Here is a 21,229-nt window from a genome sequence, read left to right on the forward strand (position 1 = left end):
AGTGGCAAAATGTTCACAAGACCATATTGCACTATTTTGCCGGTGGGGGTGAAATTCAAAATGGTTTAACTACACGGGGGTAGGGATTGCAATCCGGAAAACTGGATCCGGAAATTTGCCGGATCCGGCGTCATTTTACGGGTACCGGATCCGGTCCCAATATACCGGATTCGGAGACCGGATCCGGTGTTATCTATTTGTGGCAATAGTTAATAGAAACAGGCGTTACTATGCGGAAATATATAGCTTAAAATTTTGTATATTAATATTTTTAGCAAAATTCTGCGAAATAAACGTCAACCTATAAGTAAATGAGTGAGTGTATGCCGCGCATGCTGTGCATGCCTATGCGTACACTCACTCATGTACATACAAGTTGAGGTTTATTTCGTGGAATATTGCTAAAAATAATAATATCATACTTTCATTTGTGGCAAACTGCTATGGTTGTTGCATGAATAACTTACGTTAAATGCGTTCTGTAGTGAACAATGAACCGCTATAGTTTCGGTCTGTCTGTCTGTCTGTCTTTCCGCGGTTTTGTTCAGAGACTATATATAGGACCTACAAAGCTGTAAATTGGCATGAATATACATATTAATGATTCCAACAAAATGGTATATAAAATCTTAAAAATATAATATATTTTTTATGGTACCTCCCATACACATGAAGCGGGGATGATTTTTTTTTCGCGTCCACCCCACCGTGTGGAGTGTTCGTTGGATAGGTTTTAAAAAATATTACGAGTATTCTTAGATCATTTCCGATTTAGTGCAATATGAAGTTTTAAAGTGGAAAAAATCGTTAGAGTCCAGTGTCCCCCCCCTCTACCAGCTAAACAGTTGCTTCTAGAAATGTGAAAAAATCACGGGAGTAGGAAATGTGCTGAATTTAAAAGGAAAATTATCACGGCTAAGAAGACTTCAAAGTTATTGCGTTTAACTTTAAGTATAACTTTTCGTTCAAATTCATTTGAACGTGGCTGAGATGATGTTGTTGGTAGTGTAAAATACATCATGAATGTATATTCATTGACTATACAAAAATTATCAAAAACTAGTGGTACTACGGAATCGCAGCAGCTCTATTAGCAGTTATTTGCTAAGTGACGCTTTTAAATGATGAGCAACAAATGGATGTACTTATATCGTTAATTAATATCAACTCGCCATTCACTTCAGCTACGTATGGTGGTGGGGAGGCCGACTATGTTGCGCTAATGCCGTAATGTGCTTGAGCAACCATACGGATATTTAAAATATTGTTCCATGCTCTACAGTTTTTAAAGAGTGGTTATCTCGCTTTGAAAATATTGCATTAATCAGCTACAAGTGATGCATATATGGCTTGTTTTTGAATTAGAATGCAAAAATAGGATGATTTTCGGTTTTTAGTGCGATTTCATCAGTCCGACCGGATCCGGCCGGATTGACGGTAATCCGGTCAAATCCGGTCCGGATTGAAAATTACGCCGGATTGCAATCCCTACACGGGGGTCATTGAAAAAGTCCCGCAGCCCGCAGGTTGGGGATAGCTGCGCTAGATAATATCTGGAACCTCGGTGCACCAGAATTCGTTTATGGCGCTGGAAGCTTTAATTTTTTTGGGATAAAAATATATTTCAGACTTACTTCAGTCCATAAAATATTATAATCAATGCGTTAATATACGTGCGTTACAAATAAGTGCGCTTTATAGTGCTAACAAATAGGAAACCTATATAAAAATCGGTCCTGCGGCCTGCCTACTCATTTGTAGTAACTTCATCTACTACGTTATTAAATACTAGCTGGTGCCCGCGACTTCGTCCGCGTCAGCATAGTAGATCACGATTCACGTCCCAAGTATTATTTTTCAAAAATATTCCATGTACAGAATTGACTCTCCTACGATTTTATTATATCTACACTACTATTATAAAGAGGAAAGATTTGTGTTTGTTTGTCTTGAATAGGCTCCGAAACTACTAGACCGATTTGAAAGATTCTTTTACCATTGGAATCCTACATTAATTCTGCTGAACATAGGCTAAATTTTATTTTGGAAAAAAATAGGGTTCCGTAAGATATTTGGGATTTTCGGACGCAAGGTGTAAAAAATCAACCAGAAATGTTACTTTTTTCGCGTACGCTGCCTAAACTATAAAAGATAGAACCATAAAATGTTCTAAGTAATTGTAGATCTTTTAAATATCTACAAAAAAGTCCGCGACACACTATACCTATCTATGTTGAGTGAGGCACAATAACCATTTTTTTATTAAAAAATCTTGAAATGTTTTTGGACTACATTTAAATGCCTTTATTTTACTCATGGCATTAATTCTTATCAAAATAAATTATTTCATTACTAAGTACGTAATGTAGATAATATTTGGTCTTTGAATGATTAAAATTGGACGTTTGGTTTTAATGTTATGGCGAAATTAAAATATTACGATTTCTGCTGCACGTTGCGAATTGGGCGTCGTCAAGGCGCGCCGCGCGGGTGTGCTCGCCCGGAGAGTCCACGTAAATATTAATTATTATTACCTCGATCATGGGAATCGCATACACAATAGATTTATAATATAATAGTTATGTGACAGCCGGGTGCCGCTTCATTGATGGGATAATATTATAGTGCTTCATTAATTCATTACGTTTTGAATGACTTTTATTTTTGATTGCTATTATAATTAACAAAACTACCAAAATATTCCATATATTGTAAGCTTTATAAATTATAGACTCAAAGTGATGTACTATAGAGTCTTATAAGTTATAGAGGACATTATTATCAACGTAAAAGTCCGCGATATCGTATGTCTGACTATTACAATTATCCTACGTATTATCCTAAGTATCCTACTTTTTAATCTAAAAAAAATATCCACAGCCGAACATATAACCTCCTCCTTTTTGGAAGTCGGTTAAAAATATGCAATAGTAACTTTGCGCTGGTACAAACCAGACCAAATTACTTACCAGCTATAGCTTAATTAGTATTTACCAGATTTAATAAAAGTGACTAAGAAATAAAGATTGAAAAAAATATATTTAAAAATCAATTTCCACCCGTGCGAAGCCGGGGTGGGCCGCTATGTATAGATAGATGACTTAGTTTGTTCCCAAAAAGATAAGACGCAATACAAACGCCACGACACTATTTCGTTATAAGTAACAGATCCATGGTGGTGGGAGGGGTTTTGGGGGGCTGCCCCCCCCCCCCCCCACCCTAATCAAATGACTTTCGAAAACCGTATGTTTAGTGTAGTTTTTAACTTTGTTCTTAAAAAAAAGGAGAAATATTATGTCTCCGCGACATTGTTTTGTTTAAAGAAAAATATTGAATGACCGGTGCCGAAGCTCGCTGAATTGAGTTTCCTACGATTTTATTATATGTATAGATTAGTTATTACAGAGACCACATATTTTCTCTATGGTTATTACTTTTAATATTGTTATTTATGCAAAGTGCTACCTCCATCCAGTGCCTTAATTGGTTAGGATAACCTTAACCAATTAACCACGAAATGGAAGCTATCTTTTTCAGGATGTCGAATCGAAATGACATTTCGAAAATTATTGTTTGACAACCTGGGCTCAAAATATCTATACTGTACTCGACCAAACATGGCGGTAGCGGTCACTGACTTCCTGTCAAAAACTTGTCATTTTCTATACAACGTGATATTTTAGTGGTTGTTTTCCCTCAGCAGAACGATTTACCTCTGTACTATCGAAATATGCATGCTATTTTTTGAAAATAAAAAATATTTTGTATGACGTACTATGGCAACTAATTTATACCGATAGGCGCGAGCGGCTATGATCCGGCCGAATTTTATTTTTGATTTGAATAAAAAAAACTTCACAAATCTATTGTACTACTAAGATTGAATCATTTTACTGCGGGAAAACAACCATTGTAATTTCACGCAGTAAAAACCGCGATTGACAGTGAAGTGTCAGATGCTGTCAATCGCAGCTTTGTATAGAAAATGACAAGTTTTTGACAGGGAGTCAATGACCGCTACCGCCATATTTCGCCGAGAACAGTATAGTTTACCAAATTTCATCAAAATCGGTAAACAGTAATACACCACGGTATTTACTCGTCGGTCGATCATCCACTTTAGGTTCTTATCAGACAGTGGCCTCGGAACGAATTTGTTAGCATTAATTTGTATGCGATTTGTTTAACGACCGGACGGTACTACTGACAGAGATATATACAGTCAGATATTGATTTTTCTACATTCGGTTATTATGAAAATCTGCTTAATAGGCAGATAGCGAATCTACGTTATTTGGTTGGGCTATGTGAAGTCAACGTTTGTCGTAACTAGATAATATTATCTTAACTTCATCTCTCGTCGTTGCGACAAAACAACGTGTCCGACGACGCAATGCATCATCAAATCCATACTAATATTATAAATGTGAAAGTTTGTCTGTCTGTTACCTCCTCACGCCCAAACTGCTGAACCGATTTTGCTCAAATTTGGTATGGAGATACGTTGAGTCCCGGGAAAGGACATACGAGTAGGACACTTTTTATCCCGGAAAAATGTACCTACGGTTCCCGCGCAATATACTAATTTTTTGCGCAACGGCGTCATTATGAATACGCCGGAGTGTTAACGCTGCGGCCTGCGACGCGCCGCGCCGCAACGCAACGCAGTATTATGGCCTTGCCTCACCGAAAATATTTTAACACAGCCACTAATAAATCAGCAACAAACGCCAAGCTCTGCGACAATTTTTCGCTTTAGCGGTTCCGAATAATAAATGATACACTGTCATATTTTACGTGATATATTAATATCGAGCTTATTGTTACATGAAAAATGAGTACTTAATTAAAGCGCTATAGTTCATTATTATTAAACTACTATCTATACTACTTTTAAACTTATAAAGGGACTATAGCTCTAAAAAACAGAAATTACTTCAAGTACTTGGGTATATTACAATTACTGTATTTCCTTTAGTAACTTTTTAAAACGAAATAATCGTAATTTTTAATTTTAATAATATTTGTAATTTATCATACTTCTAGTGATAGGGGTCAGTAAATTTCAACAGCATCTGTTTAAAATTTCAGTTTTGTTTTGCTTTCATAGCGACTTTACATTATTACAAATCCCAACCAGCGATCCAATCCAGCGCTGAATTGTATTACTGGATTGGAATAATGTAAGCCGGCATTATGACGCGGCCATTGCAAGTATCGTTTCGCTGAGAAGTGAGTCATTTTCCAAGCTAATAGTGGAATCGCTTAGCAATAACATCACGCGGTATCCGTCTAACAACAAGTATCTGGCTTCTGGGATAACATAAACTGTTTATGAAAAGTTTTTTGGCACGCGAGCAAAGGTCAGCGCCCTTATTCCTCATAAACGGAGAATAATGAGTTCAAATGCTGGATACTATCGTACGTTTCTTTGCCAAAAAGTGGTTATTTATTTAATAATTTACATTTTCTCTTTGTGTGGAGAACAACATGGCTTTGAGTGTGCTAGATAAAGATACTTCTTGCTTCACAACATTTTATTGCTATTGCCCTTCAGTTCGAATGCATTGAGATTTGGGCTTGACTGAATCAGGAGACTTTGCCCATTTAATTAAAAAAAACCTATTTGCTTTATGAGGAGAGTGTATTATGTGGACATAGTGTGCCGTGGCTCAATGAGGGTGTTTGATATTCATTTTGCCACCAGGTGCTGCTATGTAGCCTTAGGGTCTATCGTGTCAAACTGCTGTCATAATATGTCACAATATAGCTGTCATGTGTTACAATAATTTGTCACGATAGACCCTAGGGCTACATAGCGGCTCCTGGTGGCAAATATAATTTCAAGCACCCTCATTAAATTGGTCGATTTGATCACAACCTGATGAGTGATGACTTATACTGACGCTGATTATGAACTGTTTAATGTTTTAATCCAAGAATAATAAGGTGAGATATAGCCGGGTATAAACTCGCGTATCACAACAAAAGCGATAAAATATTACCTGTTTATGCCCGGCGTAAAACTGTTAGAAACTACAATCGCACTTGCCGTATAATAAACATCAGCTGATATTATGATATATCGCTTTTCTTGAGTGTATATGACACTACTAGATAAAAGCCGAGATTTGTGAGGGCTCGCGTCGTCACATCTTGACCGACTGATGATAACACATCTACATATAAGTAAATAAAAATTACTATGTTTAAAGCACAAATAAATAGATGTGATGGTTTTTCCGTAAAGTGTACCACCAAATATACAGATTGTGACTTGTCACTTGTGGGATAATATTATACTAGGGCTCGCCTCGCTCGCTTTGATTATTTCGTTTACATCAATAAAAAAGGCTTTTGTGGTCTAAACTTTATTTTCTTGTTCTCTACAATATTTAACTTCAGCCATATTAAGTTACTTTGTGTACATGCTTAAGTAAGTTAAGTAGCGAAGGATAATGTACTAAGTACTTACTAAATGTTGCCCGAATTGTCGATTAATTTAGCAGTTTTGGCGTAGAGATGGTAGAGGAATAAAAGACAGAGTCACTTTGGATTTCATTTGATTGCTCATAACTTTGACAGTGACTGTATCTTTGCATCTTTTGCAACAGAGCAATGTGGTTTAAAATACTCTTAAGTGCATTTTGCGGTAGTTACATAACAAATGGTAAATAGGACAGGATGTAAGTGTATGAGCGGGGTATTATAAATGCGCTTTTAGGCCCGAGGCGTTTATCAAGGCGCCAACTAGGCCAAGGCCTAGGTCCGCTAAAGCAACTAACGACTTCAAATTTGAAGGACGGAAAGAGCAAAATAGAAAACAGCTAAGCTATTGAAGACTCAATTATGCTTTCTCGGCGTGAAAAATAAGCGGTTTGCGTTCAATATTTTTATACATTATCACTTCTACAGAAAAGTGAAGATTATTGTGAAATATTAGAATTAGGGTACATATGTTATTGTTACTGTTTTGAATTACAACAGTCTATAAATATACATTATTACGAGTTATGACCTAAATTGAGAACACATCAACTCTTTGTTTTACAAGTATTTTACACGAACTAACAGTTTACAGACTAAGTACTGAAATGAAATATAGGTGAGTGGTGACTATGATTATGATGAGTAAGTTTACATCTTAATTTAGGTATTTCTCTTATTGAAAACAAAAATTGATTTAGTAGTTTACAAGCAGATATTACTACTACTACTACTTAGAGCGCTTACAGACGAACGGCACGTGTCAGCGGCACGCGTCGGCGGCAGTCGACGGCAGGCGACGGCACGTGTCGGCGGCACGTGTCGGCAGCAGTCGGCGGCAGTCGACGACAGTTTAACACGCTTGCAGTTGTGACGTAGCGCGTAAAGGTAAAGATCCACAGGACGGTATCGTATGCAACGGACGTCTCGCATCAAACGGGTATTTTTTTTACAGTACGTCAACTGTATCTGCAGCGTACGGATTACCGACTAGACAGTATGTTTATCTTCAAATTAGTCCAAACAAAGTTTCTAAGTCAAAATTTCTGTTTTCGACTATTCCATCCACACCCCCCTTTTGAGCATTCATTTACTAGACTATTCGATAATCCGTACGCTGCCGATTCAGCGGAAGTAATACGAAAAAATTATCCGTTTGATGCGAGACGTCTGTTGCGTATGATAGCGACCTGTGGCCGCTTACCTTTAGGCGGTACGTCACAACTGGGGGCCTACCACCACCTCTACTAAGCTACACCGTTTGACAGATAAGCAATAATTACTTTAACGTCAAGCTATCGATCTTAAAAGAGTTGATATTTCACAGCGGATTTAACAATATTTTGCATTTTTTACTGTTTTTTAGTAAAATTATATTTGAAAAGTGAGTACGGTGATGTTGTTGTAATCTTACAACAAAGCTTTCTGGAAACATGATCGTTTTAGGGAAGGTCATGGTAGGTCCCCTGCAAGCGTCATAAATTGTCAACGGCTGCCGTCGACTGCCGTTAACTGCCGCCGACACGTGCCGTCAACTGCCGTCGACTGCCGCCGACACGTGCCGCCGACTGCCGTCGGCTGCCGCCGATACATGCCGCCGACACATGTCGTTCGTCTGTAAGAGCGCTTACTAGTACATTTTTTGGGAAATATACCACAGAGAAGCTATGTGAAAGATTAAGTGCATACACGTACTCATGAGCCGGAAAATCAAAGAGCAATTATACAGTTTATCGTATTAAAGTAAGAGGTCACAGAATTTGAGGAAAAAGTAGTTTTTTTATATGTAATAAGGGGGCAAACGAACAAACAGGTCACCTGATGGAAAGCAACTTCCGTCGCCCATGGACACTCGCAGCATCAGAAGAGCTGCAGGTGCGTTGCCGGCCTTTTAAGAGGGAATAGGGTAATTATAGGGGAGGGTAGGGAAGGGAAGGGAATAGGGTAGGGAAGGGAATAGGGTAGGGGATTGGGCCTCCGATAAACTCACTCACTCGGCGAAACACAGCGCAAGCGCTGTTTCACGCCGGTTTTCTGTGAGAACGTGGTATTTCTCCGGTCGAGCCGGCCCATTCGTGCCGAAGCATGGCTCTCCCACGTATAAAATATTATTAATAGAAAACTAAATGATGCCCGCATCTGGTTGCGCCAAAATTCGTTAACGCGCGGGAACCATACATTTTTCCGGGATAAAATTAAAGTGCCCTATGTCCTTTCACGAGTACAAGTATCTCCATATCCAGTAAAATCGGTTCACTGGGTAGGGCGTGAAGAGATAACAGACAGAAAGACATACACATTTTCGCAATCATAATATTAGTACGGATGTTCATGTAGCGTGCAATGAGACAAACAATCGCATTTTGGTTACCTGAAATTGGTTCCGATGGGTGGTTTTCATTAGAGATTATTGGAAGGTTGTTTGTTCACGGCCAGTTGGCGAAATGCCAAGACCTTTGGTTGCATAATTCCGAAACCATAGGCCTTGTGCCTTGAGTCTTGACACATGAACGTAAAAGAAATGGCCACTAAGTGCTTCTATTTTTATTGTTTCGAACTGTTCCAACATCGAACGCTATCATGGCATTGTTTTGCGGCTTTATTGGTTGTACTAATATTATCGAGCTTATGAATAACTAGCTGATCCGCAAAACGTTGTTTTTGTCTATACTCTATACGTTATGCTATAATGTTATGTTTTATGTATATATCATGTATTTTGCATATTAATTTATTATTGAAATCTATAAAAAAACTGTAAAGATTTATAAAGAATACATATTATATACATGACAAACAGCGAGTCGGAATCGACTATGATTTATACTATACTGTACTCAGCGAAACATGGCGATAGCGGTCATTGACTCCCTGTCAAAAACTTGTCATTTTCTATACAAACCGCGATTGACAATGAATTGTGAGATGTTCCTTATCCATTGTCAATCACGGTTTATATAGAAAATGACAAGTTTTTGACAGGGAGTCAATGACCGCTACCGCCATGTTTCGCCGAGTGGCGAGTACTGTATAAGTATGGAGAATGTAGATTGTAGAGTAGGTATGAAGTAAAGTTGTAATTATTATTTTTCAAAGGAGTAATTAGAGTGGTATTTCTGAGAATAATATCTTCATTTCCAAGTTTCAGTAGAGATATTGGTACTCGGTCTGCTACATAGGGTTCTAATTAACAAGCTTACCCATTCGAATAATTATTGTTATTGCACAGATTAATCTAATTAAATTAGGACAATATTGCTGGATACATGATATAGATATGATTAATGATTATGAACCAAGTGTAGTGTAAATATAGCAGCTTGCATACTAGGCTATGCTACAAGTACGTCCTTCACGGTATAGATCGTTAAACATATTATTAATTATCGTGTGGACTATAATTATTGCATTTGAATTTCAGATATAGTATGCATGTCGGAATATAGGTTAGGGCTACAGTAATTTCGCAATTCTTTGCGTTGGAAAAAATCATTAATAGAGGTTCATTGTATTTTCTGTTTAGATATGGTTTGTAAATTCTGGAAATGTTTTTGCAGTGTCAGGTGTATAGCAGACCTACTTAAGCTGGTTAGCATTGATTTCACATAACTCGACCAACAACGTAGATAATTTACCATTACCTAAACTAACCATTACTCTATTTTTAATATTATCATACTTTATACAAAAAATATATAAATGAGTAAATCCAATTCTTTGTTACCTTTTCACGCCCAAACCCCTGAACCGATTTTGCTGAAATTCGGTATGGTGAATGGTGATACTTAGAGTCCCAGGAATGGACATCTAGGATACTTTTTATCCCGGTAAAATGTACGGTTCCCGCGTGATAAACTAATTTTACATACACGTACATTATAATGTTATGTACGTATATCTAAAATTATTATTGATGTGTCCAGTGGTACATTATACAGTGTGTAACAAAAATAAGTGATAATACTTTAGGGTGTGTACATGTTCCTTGTAGAGAGTTCACTGTGAAAGTTGCAGCGCTGAAAGACGAAACATTTTTTCACTTTTGTATGGGCCCGAGCGTCACGAGCTTCCCCATACAAAAGTAAAAAAAAATTTTGGCCTTTCAGCGCTGCTACTTTAGCAGTGAACTCTCTACAAGGACCACGTACACACCCTAAAGTATTATCACTTATTTTGGTTACACCCTGTATAGGTCATCAAAATAGACTTACAATAATAATAATAGTTATTCACATGATTGCTATCAGAATACGGGAAACGATCTTTGACCTTTCGGTTTATAAACGAAACTAGAGCTCAAACAAAAACAAACCTGCAAAACTCTACGCTCGATATAAATAACCCTCCCCATATTTTAGTACGGAAAGGAGGTTTATTGAGGGGTACAGGAAACGAGGTTGTGGTGGCGTGTGGAAGGTGCTCAACAACTCCTCGCCCGAGGACTACTCCACTCGCCTTTGCAGAACTCGTTAAGCCTCAAATAAGTTTACCTTTTTAATATTATTCCTAGAGGATTTTTCTACGCTAAGCAAGCGACACGGTGTTATGTCAGAGTAACAAAAATGTTTACAGTTTGTGGCTTGTTCTTTGGCAATTTTCTTTTAAATTTGTAGTGTCAGGCACGTAGACTTATTGTTTCACTGATAGAACGATGGGCACTCAAAGGACAACACGTGGGAGAGCCATGCTTCGGCACGAATGGGCCGGCTCGACCGGAGAAATACCACGTTCTCACAGAAAACCGGCGTGAAACAGCGCTTGCGCTGTGTTTCGCCGAGTGAGTAAGTTTACCGGAGGCCCAATTCCCTTCCCTATCCTCCCCTTTTCCCTTCCCTTTCCATCCCTACCCTCCCCTATTATCCTATTCCCTCTTAAAAGGCCGGCAACGCACCTGCAGCTCTTCTGATGCTGCGAGTGTCCATGGGCGACGGAAGTTGCTTTTCATCAGGTGACCCGTTGGCTCGTTTGCCCCCTTATTTCGTTAAAAAAAACACGCCTGTTTTAGTTTGGAGATAGCTAAGGGCCGCACTCAGTGACATACTGTGATTATATAATATATTATAAAATTATATAAATGATAGCTGTTGCCCGCGACTTCGTCCGCGTGGACTTCAGTTTATAGCGCGCGGTGTCAATAAAATTGGTGTCAAAAGCTTTTTAAAACCCTGGTACCCCTTAAATCAAAATACCCAAAACAGCCGTGTAGTGTGCACTTATTGTTTTTTTTTTAAATTAAACTTTTTTATACCTAAAGCTTATTTAGCGCTACACAACTTAGCTGCATAATGCATTACACAACTTTAGCTTTGCCCAATAGTCAATACCCATAAACTATTTAGTATTTATTATTGGTAGACTGTTGTTTCTCATATCTATGTTGGTACGTGAGTTAATTAATAACATGTATAACAATCGAAATATTAATTCAACATGGTACCACCTCTTATAGAAATACATATGAGCAAGCGATAGCGCAATCTAGGCGACTCTTGGCGCCATCTGTTCCAGTTTTTGGAACTAACTTAATTTGAACAAATTTACGCATAAACACCCCCTTACAACCCCTTTTTCCAGTAAGCAGTAGACTATGTCTTTTCTCAGGTTTTAGACTATCTGTGTACAAAATTTCATTACAATCGGTTCAGTAGTTTTGGCGCTGTTGTTTTTGAATTTGATATCTAAGTTGGTAGGTGAGTTATTAGTTAATATTAACGTGTATAACAATCGAAAGAATCGTAAAACCAGAAATCTACCTCAACATGGTACCACCTCTTATAGAAATACATATGAGCAAGCGATAGCGCAATCTAGGCGACTCTTGGCGCCATCTGTTCCAGTTTTTGGAACTAACTTAATTTGAACAAATTTACGCATAAACACCCCCTTACAACCCCTTTTTCCAGTAAGCAGTAGACTATGTCTTTTCTCAGGTTTTAGACTATCTGTGTACAAAATTTCATTACAATCGGTTCAGTAGTTTTGGCGCTGTTGTTTTTGAATTTGATATCTAAGTTGGTAGGTGACGTGTATAACAATCGAAAGAATCGTAAATCCAGAAATCTACCTCAACATGGTACCACCTCTTATAGAAATACCCATGAGCAAGCAATAGCGCGATCTAGGGGACTCTTGGCGCCATCTGTTTTAAGTTTTTGGAACTAACTTAATTTGACCAAATTTACGCATTTTCACCCCCTTACAACCCCTTTTTCCAGTTAAAAAGTAGCCTATGTCCTTTCTCAGGCTTTAGACTATCTGTGACAAAATTTCATTACTATCGGTTCAGTAGTTTTGGCGTGAAAGCGAGACAGACAGACAGAGATACTTTCGCATTTATAATATTAGTATAGATAATATTCTAACGTATTAAAAACTATAAACAAAAACATACTAACTAATAAGTATGATTAGTTCTATGTTGTAAAAATTAAAACGCCATCTGTTGAATCGTATTAGAACTAAAATGTTCATTGCATCGATATATTTCTGGATTTTTTATAATATTATACATAAAATATGTTTAAGATTTTTGAAATTTTATTTTAATACACATCCAAGACCCAGGAACATTGAAAACTTTTTGTTCCGCCTGCGGGACTCGAACCCAGGACCCCCGGGATGAGCGCTGGCCACGCGCAATGCGAATTCATTTTCATCGATATTTTCATGGAAATAAGATATTTTCCCACATCAAAATGTAGCCTATGTCCTTTCTCAGACTCTAGAATAACTGTGTACAAAATTTCATTGCAATCGGTTCAGTAGTTTTGGCGTGAAAGCAAGACAGACAGACAGACAGACAGACAGACAGACAGAGATACTTTCGCATTTATAATATTAGTATGGATATTCAGCAGAAATAGTGTGGATTAAAAAATATGCATTAATACTTCCATCGTGCATCGGCATCGTGGGTATCGCAGACACAATAGATCTTCAATTGTTATGCTGGCAGCCGGCTGCCGCTATTGGAGATTTATAGAGCATAAGCAAGAAGGAATATTTTGGTAGATTTTTCACACAATTATTAACACTTAATACGGTTCCCTTTTTTCTCTCATTAAATATAGCCTATATTCAGCAGAAATAGTGTGGATTAAAAAATATGCATTAATACTTCCATCGTGCATCGGCATCGTGGGTATCGCAGACACAATAGATCTTCAATTGTTATGCTGGCAGCCGGCTGCCGCTATTGGAGATTTATAGTTAAAGAAATTAATTAATTATAATAGCAATAAAAAATAATAGTCATTCAAAACTTATTTTAAAAAGTTCTAAAAATATTACTTTCGTAGTCATAACTTTTAAAGCTTTTTTGAAATTAGGATTATAATAATGAAGCCCGATAGTCTATATCAAATCAATAAAGCAGCACCCGGCTGTCGCATAACTATTGAAAATCTATTGTGTCTGCGATTCCCACGATCGAGGTAATATTTACGTGGACTCTCCGGGCGAGTCTGTGGCACTGATAATTAAATCTCTCCCCTACCGCACGCACACCCGCGCATCGCGCCTTGACGCCCAATTCGCAACGTGCAGCAGAAATCGTAATATTTTAATTTCGCCATAACATTAAAACCAAACGTCCAATTTTAATCATTCAAAGACCAAATATTATCTACATTAACTGTACTTAGTGATGAAATAATTTATTTTGATAAGGGTCAATAACATGATTTAAATAAACGCATTTAAATATAGTCCAAAAAAAATTCTAGATTTTTTAATAAAAAAATGGTTATTGTGCCTCACTCAACATAGATAGGTATAGTGTGTCGCGGACTTTTTTGTAGATATTTAAAAGATCTATAATTACTTAGAACATTTTATGCCTCTATCTTTTATAGTTTAGGCAGCGTACGCAAAATAAGTAACTTTTCTGGTTGATTTTTTAAACCTTGCGTCCGAAAATCCCAAATATCTTACGGAACCTTATATTTTTCCAAAATAAAAATTAGCCTATGTTCAGCAGAAATAATGCAGGATTCCAATGGTAAAAGAATTTTTCAAATCGGTCCAGTAGTTTCGGAGCCTATTCGACTCAAACAAACAAACAAACAAACAAAAAATCAAATCTTTCCTCTTTATAATAGTAGTGTAGATGATTGCCTACTTAATGCGCTATCAAAGTTTTTGAAATGCTGCGTTGTACGACAGCTGAAATTCTCGGTTTCAGCCTGTTATGTATTGAAACACAGGTGTCGGAAAAGCATCTAATTTTATAAGTTTTGGATTACGTCTTTACAACATTAATTATTTAGGTACCCACAACACAGCCTGACTGAGCGTTGCACCTCGCTCGGTCGGTAGATCTTCCTTTGAGTCTCTCAAGTAGTGACGCACACGCGCTTTCTGAACTGCCCTAGTAGACAAGTGGCAAGCGATTATTATCGTAAACGCTGACAAAAAGTATGGGATTTGACATAAGTCATCGCTTCGCTAGCGAATACTAATGTCACCTAATGTCAAATCCCATACATTTTGTGGCGTTGGCGTTGGCGTTTACGATAATCGCTTGCCGCTTGTCTAGGTCCTCAGGGGTCTTACCCAAAAAAGTATATTTATCCATATTTGGGGGTTATTTATAAATTTCGTGCTACGCGTGTATCTGCTGACATTTGCCGTGACGTTTCTGGTATTGCCGTGACGCGCGTGTCGATTGTTTACTTGCGACATTAATCAGTTTGTGCTGGCGAGCGTGGCACCGTGACACGGTCGTTTAGTCCCGCGACTCAATTATACTTAAATGGATATGCCGATTGCAATATGCCGCTAGTTTAATTGCAATTTCAGCGAGACTATTATTAGAATAGTTTGTTAACAAGCTTTTCCTTTGGCGTCGCTTTGCTAGCTCACAGTAAGCTCTATATAATTCTAGTAACCTTTAATAACTTTTCCAAGTTATCAATTATTACAACAATTATTATTTATATGCGGTTTTTATAATAATCTTTAAAAAACATAGCCTTACACAAACTCTTGACTCTTGTGTTTTTTTTATCGTAAATCCACAACTTAAAATAATAAATATAATATATTATTAAAGGTTTATCTTACCCTACGATAGATTATATTCTTATAAAATATCGGGGTCATTCATAAGGGAATTTTATAAAGGCGGACTCACACTTCTTAGCGGGCTGCCTCGCAAGGATTTTGTGGCACTGGATATATTATGTAATGCACGATTATTATAATAGACACAGTGTCGCAAAGTTCTTGGGAGGCACTGGATCTATGTAATCGTGCCACGACCAGGGGAGGCGCGTATCCCTCTTGCCTTGATTACATTTACCGAGTACTAAAGTTGCGAGACCTCACTAGGTCAAAAAATTACACCTAGCAAGTAGAGAAGACAGTGCTCTCGGCTAATCAATTTAGCTGAATGTACCCAGTGCTTGGCCAAGTTCACTCACTTGTGCTGTACCCTAGTATAGACTATAGTCTATAATGAGGGACCCTTACACACCCTAAAGTATCACTTAGTTTTGTAGCACCCTGTATTATATTTTTTCTACTAACCTGATATGTTAATTTTGGCGTCATCGTAATAGTCGAGGTGTTCGTCGTCCTCGTCGGTCGCGGGCTCGTCGAGGCGGCGGGTCGCGTTGGGCGCGGCGCTCACCACCAGCGCGCACACCACCAGCGCGACCACCTCCATGACGACATCACCGCACACGCTGAAACACACATATAAACTTGTGTTACGCACACACCTACACAATAATGTACCATCAGAGAAGTTGATTCCTAGGTAGATGGCGGACCTAAGTAATTTGGTCGCGTTAAGTCTCAGCCGACCGCGACAGATTACAATTAAGGGTCAATTCAGACTGCAACGCGAGTCGAGTATAGGCGCGGCGCGGCATAAAGTATGGAGTTGACCTTTGTTTTAGCTTCGTGGATTTGACAGATTTCAATTGCGTGAGACGTCTTGCGAATCTGTCAAATCCATATAAATTTATAAATGCATCTACGCGTCGCGTTGCAGTCTGAATCAACCCTATTGAATTGACTTAAGCTGACAAAAATATGACGTAGGTCCGTCAACTGCCTAGGAATCAATTTCTTCGATGGTACATTGTATTACTAATATCAAAAGTTAGACTGGCCATAGACGGACCGCAAGTTGCAATCGGGACCGACTGCTCTACTGCGGTCGCGTTGAAGTCGTACACGACTGCAACACGACCGCATCACGCCGTCCGCCGTCGTAATCAAAATTATTAATATAATTAAAACAGTTTAATCCTAGGTAGGTAAATATAAATATATTAAGGTTTTACCTTTTTATGTGTCAAACCCAAGAAACGAAAATTAAGTAAGTCAACACAATTAAAGAAACATTTGTTTAATCGCCTTATAACTTTCTTACAATAATCAGCTCGACAAAACTTTGTTATGCTTGTCATAATTAATTAGTAACATGTATCGTGTTCGCACGCTATGGTTTAATTTACACATAAATGTTCATTTAACTATTCAACAAGTCACAACGTTCATGTCTTACTAAAATTAGTAGTTTGTTTTTTGTGGTAATTATTTTTTACGTAAATTATTGAATCTCCGATCCAAACGTTTTTTTGGATATGGTTAGTAAGTATAGGTGAAGTTTTGAATTAACATTAATATTGTAATTAAAAAAAAAAACAAGTGCAACTCCAACTTCATTATCTATGTAAAAATGATAAACAGTTTCGTAAGAAAAAAAATATTTTCTTTACGACGACGACTACGACTATTTGAAGAAAATCGTTACTTTTTAAGGAACGATTTTGCTTTCAACAATGTTTTCTTTATTTCCAGCAGATACTATAGATACTTACTAACTAAATATTAGTATCAGCTAGATTAAGTCCTTAAAAATAATCCTCTGCAAAGAGATACATTTTTCATTGAAACTTATTAAGTTTTCACAGCCATTAGCATATTAAATTTTATTTCACTCATAAACATACGGAATTAATATTTTGTATTGTGTTTTGCATCAAACCTTCCTTTTTACCTACTACAAACTATATTTAAAATATGTGAATAATATAATGGGTGGCTTATTAGTAATTATTATTAAACACTAGGACTGAAAGTAACAAGAGACATAAAACAGAACATTAATTTGGTCTTGAGTTTACAAGTGAGCCCTAGAACATTTTTTTTTGTGATTACTGACAACCTAATTATTTGTGAGTAGCTACATTTTGATAAGACGAACAACATTTTTATTTTCGAAAAATCTCGAAAGTGGTAGCTAACAGAGAAATGATTTCATACTTTGACTTGATGGTCCTAATATATGGATTGTTTTATTTATAGGACAAGGTTACTCTTTAATTATATAACTATTAACCTACCAATATACAAAAAAATCTGCTGTTTAGGGTTCCGTTTTAGTGTACACTAGTCAACCAAGTTTTGTTGATTACATAACCTTAAAAGTTAGCTACCACTTTCGAGATTAAGCGAAAATAAAAATTTTGTTCGTCTTAACAAAATGCTGCTACTTACAAAAAAATAGCTTATTAGTAATCCCAAAAAAAATTGTTCTAGGGCTCCCGTACTATTTATTATACTGTTTGCATTGACATCGAAATTTTATGTAGGAAAGTATTTTCCACTATTTATTAATTATTAAGAAAAAATCGCTAAATATCGGTTAAGACGATCTATAAAAATTTGTTAATACCTTTGTTTATGTTGTGTCTCTTTGTTGTAAACAGCCGTTACCGCTTTGTACGATTTCTCGCCCCGACGACTTGGTAAGCTTTTAAGTACGCAAACAATGTTTAGTAAGTAATTATTTGTGTCATAAGTCCATTGTCTCATTGTACTCTTTTCGGTACTTTTCCCTCTGGTGTGAATGTATCTTAACAATTTTGAACACACAATAGTATAAATATTATGTTGTATCAATGTAGTTGTATTACATTATTTGTAAATAAATCGAAACAAATTATACTAATAATGTGGACAAAAAAATAAAAAACATTTTGAAATTTTACCGCTATTTCAAACAAGATAATGTACTTTAGATAGACTCAAGCTTGCGTGTAGCCAAGATACTGGCCTTCCTGCCAGGGCTACAGGTATGAACGAATTAACGACATTGAGTTAATGTTTGAAGAGTATAAATTGAGGTTATGTTGGAGTGTTTACTGCAGTGCGGGGCGGGTCGAGTGCGTTGCAGTGCCGCTAACTGATTTATATTAATCAAAAGAAATAGCAACAGAAAGGTAGTTTAGTCGAGTCGAGTTGACTTTGAGGAAAGTAAACCAAATAGAAAGCGCCAGTCAAGTGCTTGCAATTAAATAGGGTTCCGTTGTCATTATAACTAGAGATCGCCCAATGGTCGAAATTCGACCTTAGTATCAACGACATTAGGGCTACTACGGCTATATTTTGTAAAAAATATTGACTTTATCATTTTTTTTTCAACTCTTGTCTCTGGGACTTAGCTGATCTCAGACTGGCCGTGTAAGCATTGTCTAATAGTATCTTAGATTTAATAAAAAAACTATAATCCATTTTCAATTTGTCAACTTGTTGTCAACAGACTTCAACCATAAATAAGAGTATAATTCGGTATATATTATGTCTATGATAATTCGTATGTATAGGCTTGTCACTCAAAAATCTGTCATTTCTCATGTGTTGTAGTGTGTGTAATGTTTTATTGTGTGTGTTGTAGTGTGTGTAATGTTTTATTTGTTAAAAAAATGTTTTTCGTAAAAAGGGTTACTAAGTTTTTCGTTCGCGTATTTATAATAGCAGATTTAGGATGTTTAAATGAAGATATTTGGATTATTAGCGTCCTAATAGCATTATACAATTACCAAATCTTATATATAAAATTCTCGTGTCACAATGTTAGGCCGCGTACTCCTCCGAAACGGCTTTACTGATTTTAACCAAATTTTATATGCATATTCAGTGGGTCTGAGAATCGGCTACTGGGTACTTATTATATTGATAAGTGCATTTGTTGAATAAATAATAGTAAATTATTACAACTCGAGACAGACGGCGACCATTATTTGTGTGACGGGATAGCGATGGACGTTGCCATGGTGACATACTTATTTAGTCACTTCAATAAAATAATATGGGTGAAATACTTTATATGACAAAGAAACGTTTGCCGGGACAGCTAGTATTCTAAAGTAATTAAGGTATCAAAGCAGGACTGTAACTATAGTTTTCCTGTAAAGTGCATCACAAAAGCTATTTATTATTTATGAGTGTGTTTGTGTATTTGCCATGATATATTCACAGAATACATAATATTTAAAACAGCTTAGAAGTTACAACACATATTAAGTACTTAGCTCGCTGGAGTTTGAAAGAGCATAAAACTACCGGCTTACAGATTATACTCAGCTCAATAACTACTTAAACTCTAGCACAACAGAGAATTTGAGCTATTTAAGCATTTATCTATAATATTACCAGCCGATAGCGTCTAAATTTGAAATTTGAATATTCTTTATGAATTTGAACGGCTGTTTGTAAACGAAGATAGTACAAATGCATTAAAATTATTTATCTAACGAAATAATACATTATTAACCAGTAACCAGATGTAGCTTGCGACCTTGTGCGCAAATCAATCCCTCGGGAGTCGCGTCCCGTGCATTTTGTATGAAAAGGTATGTTATATATACCCATCACAAACGGTCTGGTACTTGCAGAAACTTTTAAGTAAAACCAAACAAAAAAGTTTAATAAGGTTGGGTTGCACCAGAGGCGCGGTTAAAGTTAATGTTATGGTCATAGTTAAGGCAAATTTAACTTTAACTTTGACCACAGAATTTGACAGAAGACGTTGTTTGTCCGACAAGGCTTTATAAGAACGTGGGTAGTGGTTCTCCTTTACCAGCAGCGCCCTCGGCTGCTGGTAAAAGAGAACTGTCAAAAATGGCGTTTTTGCATGATGACGGCGTTAGTTCCTTTTTTCGCCACGTGCATTTAAAGCCTTGTCGAGCTCTATGGTTATGGTTAAATAAAGCGTCTTGATGGCGTCAATTTTTAACTTAAACCAAAGATTTGACATTTTACATTGTAGTTAAAGTTATAGTTAAAGTTACAGATATGGTTAAAGTAAGTTGGTGCAACCCACCCACTAGTTGGAATTTAAAGTACTTTAAAACAAGTGAACTTTTTTTCTGTATTTTTTGTCAAGTTTTTTCTTCTGACTGTACCTTACTTTTTAAATCAAATTGCGCATTCCAAAGCGTCACTAAAGAGGTATCTCAGAAATAGATTTAATCGGATTATGAACTAGAACACTGTACAATTGATTACAGTCGCATTGACTGCACAAGGACGGGCTACCAAGGCTAGGTTAGGCTAGGCTAAGGCTTCCGCTTAACCTTAGCGTTAGGCCACACTGCTCCATTGTATTGCGGCGCGTTGCGTCGTCGGAATAGAATACCACCATAGGCCACATAACAATATCAATATGAAGGTGACGGCGCAGCGCGTCTCATCGTTCGTCCCTGTTGTTTTGATAAACTGCGTTTAATGAAGCAACCCACCAATTTCGAATTTCATAAAATATGTAGAGAAAAGGCTCCATGTTGAGCCTTAATGTTGAGCCATGATAATAATTATTATGTAACTAAGATTGCAAAGTTGTCTAATCTATATCATGCCCAATCGTCGTCAATCATGGGTAGTCATCATACGTTTTAAATCACGATCGTAATAGCTTGTATCGCAGCATCGCTGCTGCACCGCAACG

The 21,229-nt window shown here is 37.0% G+C and overlaps 1 protein-coding gene across 2 annotated transcripts in view; it reads right to left on the bottom strand.

The window, feature by feature from the left end:
- Positions 1-21,229, bottom strand: part of LOC121727459 — a 53,633-nt gene that overhangs the window by 19,541 nt on the left and 12,863 nt on the right. For both annotated transcript variants that reach the window (XM_042115332.1, XM_042115334.1), the window contains exon 2: positions 16,015-16,172. In XM_042115332.1, coding sequence (XP_041971266.1) covers positions 16,015-16,153 — 139 coding nt within the window. In that variant the 5' untranslated portion in view covers positions 16,154-16,172. The remainder of the gene's footprint in view (positions 1-16,014; positions 16,173-21,229) is intronic.

Source organism: Aricia agestis, chromosome 5, assembly GCF_905147365.1.
Source record: "Aricia agestis chromosome 5, ilAriAges1.1, whole genome shotgun sequence".
In the NCBI taxonomy this organism is placed as follows: Eukaryota; Metazoa; Arthropoda; class Insecta; order Lepidoptera; family Lycaenidae; genus Aricia; species Aricia agestis.